The sequence below is a fragment of the Doryrhamphus excisus genome, linkage group LG10 (assembly GCF_037039965.1).
Source record: "Doryrhamphus excisus strain RoL-2023G ecotype Guam linkage group LG10, RoL_Dexc_Guam_v1.1, whole genome shotgun sequence".
NCBI lineage: Eukaryota > Metazoa > Chordata > Actinopteri > Syngnathiformes > Syngnathidae > Doryrhamphus > Doryrhamphus excisus.
Genome location: NC_136366.1, coordinates 5,984,120 through 5,994,535, shown reverse-complemented (window position 1 = coordinate 5,994,535; position 10,416 = coordinate 5,984,120). Strand labels below are relative to the sequence as shown.

The 10,416-nt window shown below is 42.4% G+C and overlaps 1 protein-coding gene across 1 annotated transcript; it reads right to left on the bottom strand.

Moving 5' to 3' along the window:
* Nucleotides 1–425: 425 nt before the first annotated feature.
* Nucleotides 426–10,180, bottom strand: alpk2 (alpha-kinase 2). The gene is made up of 10 exons (XM_058064170.2): nt 8,969–10,180; nt 6,310–7,489; nt 4,562–4,709; nt 4,347–4,474; nt 4,226–4,270; nt 3,868–4,166; nt 2,690–2,778; nt 2,403–2,620; nt 1,416–1,464; nt 426–1,340 (listed from the first exon to the last, which is right to left on the bottom strand). Exons 1-10 carry the CDS (start codon nt 9,968–9,970, stop codon nt 1,130–1,132), a joined length of 3,369 nt encoding a protein of 1,122 aa, XP_057920153.2. The 5' UTR covers nt 9,971–10,180; the 3' UTR covers nt 426–1,129.
* Between the last annotated feature and the right edge of the window lie 236 nt (nt 10,181–10,416).

Here is a 10,416-nt window from a genome sequence, read left to right as displayed (position 1 = left end):
TGCACCGTGATATTGGCGTGTGTTGTGATTCAGTCGCCGAGCTGGTGGCTAACTACTGAGCTAAGTTAGCTATTGCTACTAATGGATATTGTTAGCATGCTAGTTCAGTTTGTTTCGTGTAGTGATTTTTCTACCACTGTGCCGCGGCACACTAGTTGTGCCTCTAACCCTAATTATTATCCAATTATTATCATAAAAAATAACATTTATTAATCATTTTCTGAAAATATGTTATTGTCGAGTGTCCGTGGTGTAAAGACCGGCAGAGCAATGGAATACTCGTCCGTGTGGCAACACGTAGCTGATTGACTCGTTCCTCCAGTAGACTTCGTGATGCATTTGAGGTGGTTCGTGGTGTGGCGCAAGAGTTTTTCAATGTAAAAAAAAAACGTGCCATGGCTCAAAAAAGGTTGAAAAACACTTATTTAGTGTACTGGATGTTACGTTGCTGTGCTAACTGCTATATATAGTTAAAGACAAATTGGCTATTTCAGAGGCCTGTATCAAATTGGTAGCCCTTTTGCATTCATCAGGACCCAGGAAGTAACTCTAGGTTTTCAAAAAGGTTGTAAAACAGAAATGCAAATAAAAACAATAAGTGATATTCTCTTTGTAACGCTTAATGCTCAGTACATTTGTTCTCCAAAACAAAGACGTTATGTTTGACTTCAAGTTCAAAGTTCCTTGCAGTGTGAATGGACTGTCAAAAATGAGGCACCCAAAATGGTGTAACATCACTTCTGTATTCGGCCTTGTCTTCCTTTGTCAAAAGTGTCCTTGAACAACAACAAAGCCTCAACAATGCAGAGACAATTCAGTGTGTGTTGAGGGATGGGGCGGGGGACATCATATTTCCATATAGCAGATTGTCCTTTACATGAAATTACAAGCAACTGTTTTTTTTTTAATAAATGTGTACAAGTAAACCACCCACACTAAATTAGCAAACAACAATATGTCCTCCATTGTATGTTTCACAACCAGTGATGTTTTCCCCAATAAGTTAATTAACAAAGTTCTTTAATTTAATGAACTTAACAGCTTGAAAACATCACTAAAAGTAAAAAAAAAAAAAAAAAAAAAAAGCCAGTCTAAGACATCACAGTTTAACACTCCTGTTAGCCTCCTGTTAGGACTTTGCTTTCAGCGTTGGCCCAAATGTTTTTTTTTTGGCTCCTCCAGGAGGTTGAGGTTTGTTTTTTGGAGCACAAGAAGGTTTTTTCGCCGGTTTAGGCTGCAAAGACGTGAGGCCCAGGATCTCACAGTAGGAGTTACACTGGTGCAAGACTTTAAACTGGTCAATGAAGGAAGTGGAGCAGTTTCCTTTAAAGCCCTTATAGCTGAAAACAAAGAAGGGGAAAATAGTAGAATGACAAAATAATTCATATTATTCGATGTAACACAGAAACACTCACCCTTTCTTACATGTTGCGATTCCCACGTCGGTAAGCTTCATGCCGACGCCTGCAAAAAAAACATGCAGTCATTATTCAGACAGATTATTGTTTAAAACAGCTACAATGCTAAACATGTTCATTCATGTCTTGACAAAAGTCTAAATGAAGGAAATGTCACACAAAGCTTATTTTCCTTATTGGTATAATATTCCATAAATATAACCTGCAGAAAAAAGTCATATTTTTGTTATTCTGTAGGAAAAGTAATGTTTGCCTTTTTAGGCATTTTAGGAATTTTCGGAAAATCAAATAAAAAGTAAATGTATGTATTAATGTTACATTTATTGTCATTACATGAACAGTGGAAAAAGATATGTTTCTCGTTTTACTTGGAAATAAATTTATTGTGTTCTAATGCTCATAATTTTTCCTCAAAAAACTAATAATTATTGATGTTTTTTTCAGAAAACAAATGATCTTTTTTCTCGATAAACCAAATTGACAAATGTTATATATTTAAAAACAACAACCAAAATATTTGTCCATTTTAGGCAAATACCCAAGTGATATATATTATTCTATAAAAAAATTGAGATTTTGAAAGATTTCTTTATTATTATTTTTAAATAAATAAGCCATGTCATGTTTGTTGTTTTTTGTATTTCTGTCATTCATTTCAAGAAAAAAAACATGAAAATAATTAAAAAGGCACACAGTTGTCCCTTACGTGCTTTCACATTCTTATGTCTTATTCTTATGTTTACTGTATATTGGGAAATAGGAGTGTAAATGTGACTATAGGGTTGTTCTTTCACATCTAGAGGGCTCTAATAATCTTTAAAACCCTTGTTCAGAAGGTGGTAAACAGGTTTTCTGTGTTCTATCTCTAAAAATATTCCATATATCAATAATTTATTATGATAAAGTATAAAGTCCTGTCCTGGGTGTTAAGTACAAAATGGCTAGCTCAGTAAAAGAAAGGAGAATGTACATCTTGGTCCCCACCTTGCATGTCAGTGACCAGCAGGTTTCCGTCCGTCCTTTGGTAGACCCAATGCTGGAAGGCACAGCACTTGCGTCCCGCCTCAGAGTCCCGCCTCATCAGGTTGATCTCTTTGCCGTCCTTCACCGAGTACTTGACAAAGTCGCCGATCAGCTCCTCCTCCAGCGTGGCATACGGGATGTTGCTGGACGGGCGGTGAACCAGGTAGATGGGAATGATCCTAGCGGGAAACCATCATTTCAAGGATCATTTTGGTATTTCCCAAATACTTTGAAATTTCGCCACTCACTCTGGAACTTCACCGAAGGCTTCCACAGACTTGGCGGCGACCATGTACTCCTTGATGTACTCCCTGGCGGTGTTCTGAACATGACACTCCTACACAACAAAGGTCAAAAGGTCACTGTTTATTAGCATGTTTAATAACGGGGGGCTATTGTTATAAAGCAATGGAACATTCCATACAAGCACCACATTACATATGGTATTTTTACTATAGTAAAACTATACTCACAAATAGAATCCCATTCACTGTTTATAAAACTTTATTTGTAACTTACGTGACTGAGGGGGTAGAGCCATCCAAACCACAAATAATGATAAAAATATCATATACCATGGACAATCATACGTATGGACAATTCTGTTATCAAAATTGAAATTATACAGATAAAGAATTTGAATTATGTTAATGTAATCAATAATGACATAAAATTATTTTAAAAACTATGAAAAATGAAATTAAAAAATACAAATTAAACAGTCAAAAAATGAAATCTTGCACTATGTCAATAAAAAAAAATATAAAATAAAATAAATCCAGGCGGCACGGCGGACGAGTGGTTAGCGCGCAGACCTCAAAGCGAGGAGACCAAGGTTCAATTCCACCCTCGGCCATCAAATGTTCTCCACCGGGATCCAGAGGTTTTCCAATCGATTGAATTTATTCCAGGCTGCACGGCGGTCGAGTGGTTAGCACAGAGCTAGGGTTCAATTCCACCCTCAGCCATCTCTGTGTGGAGTTTGCATGTTCTCCCCGTGCATGTGTGGGTTTTCTGCGGGTACTCCGGTTTCCTCCCACATTCCAAAAACATGCTAGGTTAATTGGCCACTCCAAATTGTCCATAGGTATGAATGTGAGTGTGAATGGTTGTTTGTCTCTATGTGCCCTCTGATTGGCTGGCGACTAGTCCAGAGTGTACCCCGCCTCTCGCTCCAAGACAGCTGGGATAGGCTCCAGCACCCCCCGCAACCCTTGTGAGGATAAGCGGTAGAAAATGAATGAATGAATGAAAATAAATCCAAAACTAGGTATGTAATTCGTAGAAATCTGACCTTTGTGGTGTTTAAACGAATGGGAAATAATAATATGTAACTGCTTGAAAAGTATTTTTCCAACTGAGAGTGTAATATGTATTTGTTCATGTATTATTGCCTACCGTATACTACTCTATATGCAGGCCTTACCTCCACAGCCAAGCTGAAGTTCCTCTGAACGAGCTCTTCATTGTTCTTGGTCCCATAACTGACGGCATTGTGCACTTTGAGGACGCACGAGTGTCCCGACAGGAAGAGCGGCACCTGACCCTTGTGCAGCTTGGTCCGAAAAGCCCGACGGTGCATCCCTTCACCGAAGTGTGCCTTCTCTGTGACGATGCTGACGGGGTGGTTCTCCCCAAAGTACTGCTCTGACAGGAAGTCCTCTTTGAACATGAGCCTGGAGCACTGGACGTCTTCCTCCTCGGCACCCGTCTCACCAGATGCAGCTGAAGGAGAGAATCGTTTGTCAGGTCGGTACGGTGATGTAAAATAAAGAAAAACTCACATGAGATGGTTGTTGGAGACGCTGGGATGACAATCTCACAAAGTACTGTAGAACAAATTCACAATTTAAAACAACAAAATGCATTTTTCCTTTAAAAAGTATCAAGAATGACAAAAAATACCTTCATAAGTGAGTACATAGTCCAGTGTGATGGAACCATTTGAGCTGCTGAGGCAACACTGGTACTTTCCCAGGTCTTTGTGAGAGGCCTTGGAGATGGTGACACATGCTCGACTTTCGTCCCCTGCACTTCAAAGACACGCATAGTGTCACACGAACAGAGGTCACTGCACGGACGAGCGCAACTCCTTTGACAGAGGTAATGAATCCAGATACCTTTGCTTCACCTCCGCCAGCAGAGCGCCCTCTCTCCTCCACGTGATAACACGGTCGCTCGAGATGGCTGAGAACTGACACCACAGACTGAGACTTTGAGGGTCGCCGCTCACAGACGCCGCCTGGATGGTCTGCACCACCTTGGGCTCTGTAAGTCATGGCGTGCACTTTTATTTTGAAAGGCAGGGGGAGTAGCCATTACTAAACATTCATTCATTCATTTTCTACCGCTTATCCTCACGAGGGTCTAAGGGGGTGCTGGAGCCTATCCCAGCTGTCTTCAGGCGAGAGGGTCCACCCAGGACCCCGCCACATTCATACCTACTCACATTCATACCTATGGACAATTAGGAGTGGCCAATTAAAGCCACGCATGCATGGGGAGAACATGCAAACTCCACACAGAGATGGCCGGGGTGGAATTGAACTCGGGTCATTACTAAACATTTATTTATTATTTTTAATTGTAATTAGTAGGCCCCTACTTCCTTCAGTTTCTTCTGCAGCCCGTTTAGGTGGCAAACGTTATGTAAAGAAACCTTGTCATTTTCTTTACTTACTTCAGAGGTGTCCAAAGTGCAACCCGAGGGCCATTTGTGACAGGCAGCTGCTTTTATTGTCCCACAGCACATTGTAAAAATATTACGGTATTAATAGGGTTAATATTAGGGATTTCTTGTTCTTCTTCAGTACTTTTCTTAAAACTAATGTTAAATTTGCACGGCGGTCGAGTGGTTAGTGCGCAGACCTCACAGCTAGGAGACCCGAGTTCAATTCCATCTCTGTGTGGAGTTTGCATGTTCTCCCCCTGCATGCGTGGGTTTACTCCAGTTTCCTCCCACATTCCAAAAACATGCTAGGTTAATTGAGTGTGAATGGTTGTTTGTCTATATGTGCCCTGTGATTGGCTGGCCACCAGTCCAGGGTGTGCCCCGCCTCTCGCCAAAAAACAGCTGGGATAGGCTCCAGCACCCCCCATAGAAAATGTAGAAAATGAATGAATGTTAAATTGCCCCTCCGGTCTTAATAAAGTGTTTTATTAGAATTAATAAAAGAATTAGAACTGAATTGATGTATAAATGATCTTATGATTTCTTCTGGTACTCGTCTGGGCAGCAACAATTGTTAAGAAACTGTGATTTTCTTCAGTATGACTAGTTTGACTTCCTGTTATGATTTCTTCTGCACTCTGGTTAGGCAGAAAACATGCAAGTTAAAAATAGGACGTTTTGTGATACAAATACATTAAGAAGACAGTTGCACCCATGTAGTGTATTAAAACACAACAAGATATGTGTGTCATATTGTACGCTAACTGGAAAATGTATGCAAACCGAAACCAAACATGCAACGCATATGGTAATAGGTTCCTGTGTAATCAATTAAAAACAAAAAAAGCTTTCACATTTTTACATTCAATCACGGTTTGTTCCGCAGTCCTGTTAGGTAACATTCATTTATTCATTGTCGACTTCTTATCCTCAGGGGTACACCCCGGACTGGTGGCCAGCCAATCACAGGGCACATATAGACAAACAACCATTCACACTAACATTCATACCTATGGACAATTTGGAGTGGACAATAAAGCTAGCATGTTTTTGGAATGGGCTGAGGAAACCCACGCATGCGTGGGGAGAACATGCAACTCCACAGAGAGGGGTGGAATTGAACTCGGGTCTCCCAGCTGTGAGGCCTGCGTGCTAACCACGCAAAGATAGGTAACAAAGATACAAATAATTTCTTACCTTCTTTGGGTGTGCTTGTTTTGTGTTTGTCCACTTCAGGGTGCGCCTTTTTACGAGGCACTCCAACATCCGCCTTTGCAACGTCCACAGTCTTCAACTGAAAGGAGACACCCGGCTTTGTTGTCTTTGTTTCCAAAAACTTTACAAACTTATCCTCAGACAGGCGTCGCTTTTTATTGATGTCTTCATTTAGCCGGCTATTTTTGGTGTGATGCCTGTCTGGATCTGGATGCTTTTTCTCAACACTGTCCGATGTCTCCCTGTGGGTTTTGGCAGGTTTGGTGCCGAGTTTCGCCTCAAATGTTTCAATCCTTCCTTTAGCGCATTTGGCCTTTACGGTATTCTCCGTTTCGACCACAGGCTCGGCTGCGATCTTCGCCGTTGTCGTATTATGGTTGTGTTTCTTTTTTTTCTTGCCATGTGGCTTTGACTTTTCTCCACCAGTGCTTCCGATAATAGCTGTTTTCTCCTCGGCAACCGCAAGAGGCTGATTTTCTCCTGTTTCTTTTTGTTTGGAGGCTGTTTGAGTTGGAAGATGAGGCAAATTTATTATATTAGGAGCAGAACTACCGTGATGGTGGGCGGTGGATTTCTTGGAGCGAGATTTGCTCTCCAATGAGGTCTTGACATTTTTGTGAGGCGTCTTTGCTGCTATTTTCTGATTTACTTTCCCAGTGATGGGATTGTCCGGAAGAGTGCTTGCACCTCGGTTCTTCTCCGAAATAACAGTTGTGGTTGAAAGTTTCCTACAGAGCGCAGTCATCTCCTCGGTGGTTCTCACTTCGTTGTCTCCTTTGGTGGTCTCATCACAAACTGTCCAAAGACTCCACGCTCGCGGGTGAGTGTCATTGAATGCCCTTTTATTTTGATCGCCTTCCAAGCTGCTTCTGCGACACTCCAGGCTGGAGCTGATTTCTAGAGGAGCTACGGGCACAATAAACTTAGGACACCCCCCCTGCGGCACCATCTGGCGCACTCCGTCAAGGTCCATTAGAGTGTCGGACAACATGTTAAATTCCAGGCCCGGCACACCTGACACATAAGGGTTCATCAGCGTGGGATCTGCTGACGCTTCGAGTCCATTACGGTCAACCTCGGCTGAACCGTCGCTTGCATTGACGCACTGATCCCGAGGGACACTTTGGTCCTCTGTCACGTTAAACACTTCATGTCCAGACAGCTGGGGAAATGAAACATAAAGTAACATAAGTAAAATGACTATTGTTTAGATCTTCAGGTCCACCTCAAACTCGTCAGATGTTAATTTATTTAAGCTTCAATGTCAAGGATACTTAACACAAATAAGCCGTTCTCTACCCAATTGTCCATATAAATCAACACATACCTTCTGATTGAGCCGCAAAGGTGACCTTTACAAAACTGTCCATATCCAAGCCCTCGGGCCATTTGTCCTTTGCGCAACTATCTCCGCCGTGGACCTGATCTCCATTAAAAGCTAATGCAGGACCTGTTCTCCGTTCTCGTCCTTTTTAAAGACTACGATACGGCAATGGGTGTGTAGGAGTCGTGTTACAGTCCACAGCTGTCCTACCACCCCCCTCAAAGCATGCTATTATCATCCAACCCCTAGCTATTATTAGATGCCATCTCCGGTCATTGGATGTTCTCCTATACTATGCCCACCACCCACTATTTTGAATATGAATCCATAACATCCCGCAGAATCCGGGGCAAGGGGTACCAGACGAATGGTGGCAATACTTATGTAGATTTTTTTTTTTTACATTGTGTTCACCTCCATGGCCGCGTATGTCGGTATGATGGCGGCAGCCGCCAAGGGGAAGGAGCGAGTTTCCAAAGTGCATAACGGCATACTTGTCAGAGCAGGGTTCATGTTTATGTGTGGTTTTATTAGCGTGTGTGGCGCTGTCATTTGTTGTGAGCTATCTTTAGCTTAAAAGGATCTTTTTTAAGTACAAAATTACAACTAAAAATTTAGATTGGTTTTAAAAGTCATGACATTTGTGCTCCCTATGGTTTGTGCTGAAAATGCTTTGGAAAATGACAAAGTGTATACGACAATTACAGTTGTGTTCAATAATGTTAAACCCCCACTGCAATAATGCATTTTAGCAAGTTTGACATTAATTTTTTTATCTTGTTTACAAACAGATCACAGAAGGACAAATGCAACTTAAATCACAACATTACTTTTTGTAATATTCCAACAAATGTCCTTTCTGCGATTACCACTATGACAAAATTATTCAACCCCTTGGTTACATACATTCTTAAACACCCTTTGGCGTTAATAACATCCTTCAGACATGACAGATAGCTTGACCCAAGTATCTTGCAACGATCTCCAGGAATCTTAGCCCACTCCTCGTGGGCAAAGGCCTCCGGTTTACTGGCATTTTTGGCTTTTCATGCTGAAACTTCCTTCTTCAAGTCCCACCAGATATTCTCGATCAGATTTAAGTAATTGCAATATCCACTCCATAATCTTCTATCCCTTTGTCTGCAACCAAGCTTGGGATTGTTGTCCTTTTTAGATGGTCCAACGTCTCCCAAGCGTCGGTTTTGTCACTGACTACATAAATGTTTGGAGTGTGTGAGCGTATATTTAAAGTTTTCAAGCGGTTTCGAACATGTGCACCCGATTTTGTTGCTGATCAATGTATTTAAAATGGCTTACCTTTTTGTTTGTTATCTCAGGAGGTGTAGGTTGTTCCATCACGTCTGCATCCTCCACTATCTTTAGTATGATTTCTTCATTGTGGCTGTCAAAGTCTTCCTCAAAGAACTGGACAAAGTCAATAAGGTCCACATCTTTAGATAAGGAAGTCCGGGTAGAGTCGTCTTCTGTTTCCTTTTGATCGTGATCTGTTGAATCACCAACTGGATCGTTTTCCGGTAGAAATGTGAGACATCCTTGTCCCGATTCCTCCTGGGTGTTTTTTTCCACCGCTTGATCTTGGACTCCCATCTTGGATTGATCCACCCCTGTTCTTTTTGTATCAGCGCACGGATTTATGTCCGCTAGCGCCTCGGTCAGGGCGTCTATCTCAGCTCCGATCTCAGAGAAGGCGGCAGTGTGGTCTTTGGGTGGGTTAGAGACAATGACACTCCACTCTGACAGAGCGCTGGCCCAACTCTCCACTGAGGACCACCTCTCCACCGGTGGAGCCCAATCTGTGGTCCAGTCAATGCTGTCATGAAAGCCGTAACCTGATACCCGTGTCTCTTCCAGGGATAAGTGGCTCACGGAAGAAGGCAGAACATCCATCTTATCTGGATCCTCGCCAGCAAAAAACTGGCATGCATCCGCCCACAGCTCTGCAGGACTGACGCTCCTCGGCCCTTGTGGGGTGACATTGTTAACCTCAGCGGGTGGCTTAAGTCCTGTCATGTCTGACTCAGAGTCCGGTGTAGGCCATTCTTGAACATGTGTCACGCTCTTGGCTGAATCACACAAGGGAACGCAATGATCATGTTCTTTATCCTCAGTGGGTGACGTCCATCGTAAGGGTTTAGTCTGTGCGTCAGACCTCAGGATGAAGTTTTGCATGTCGCTTTCAAATATATACAGCTCTGACGTAGCTTTTAAGCCCGTGTCACTCTCCGAGCTATCCGACAACGACCTTACATAGGCCGTTCCATGTTGGTTGTAGCTTGGGGGAGAATCCCTGGAAGCCATCAATATCTCAAGCGTGGGTGACTCAGTCCGGAATGGGTGTTTAGTCTCTGCTATCACGATGGGATCACCGTAAATCTCAGATGACGGTGAGGTTAGGCCATGAGACCGGCGAGGCAGTAGAAGTTCTTATGAATCCCACAAGCCTCTAAGACTTTAATCTTTATCTGGGAAAGAAAAATAGCGTGAATCTTGAGTTGAGTGACTTTTTGGGAGAATGGAGGGCGACTGAATTTGGCCTTCTTTGTTGATGAGTGTCAGTTCCATCATGACCTCTTCAGACTTTGTGCATTGCGTTGAATTTTAGCTTCCTGCGAAGTAATGCCATAATGATAACCATCACTTATCTGCAGCTGTACACCAAAACAACTCCAACCACAACATGAAACTGTTCTCCATTTGTACACATCTTGGATATGGATATACTGTCGGTGCACGTACTGTAATGT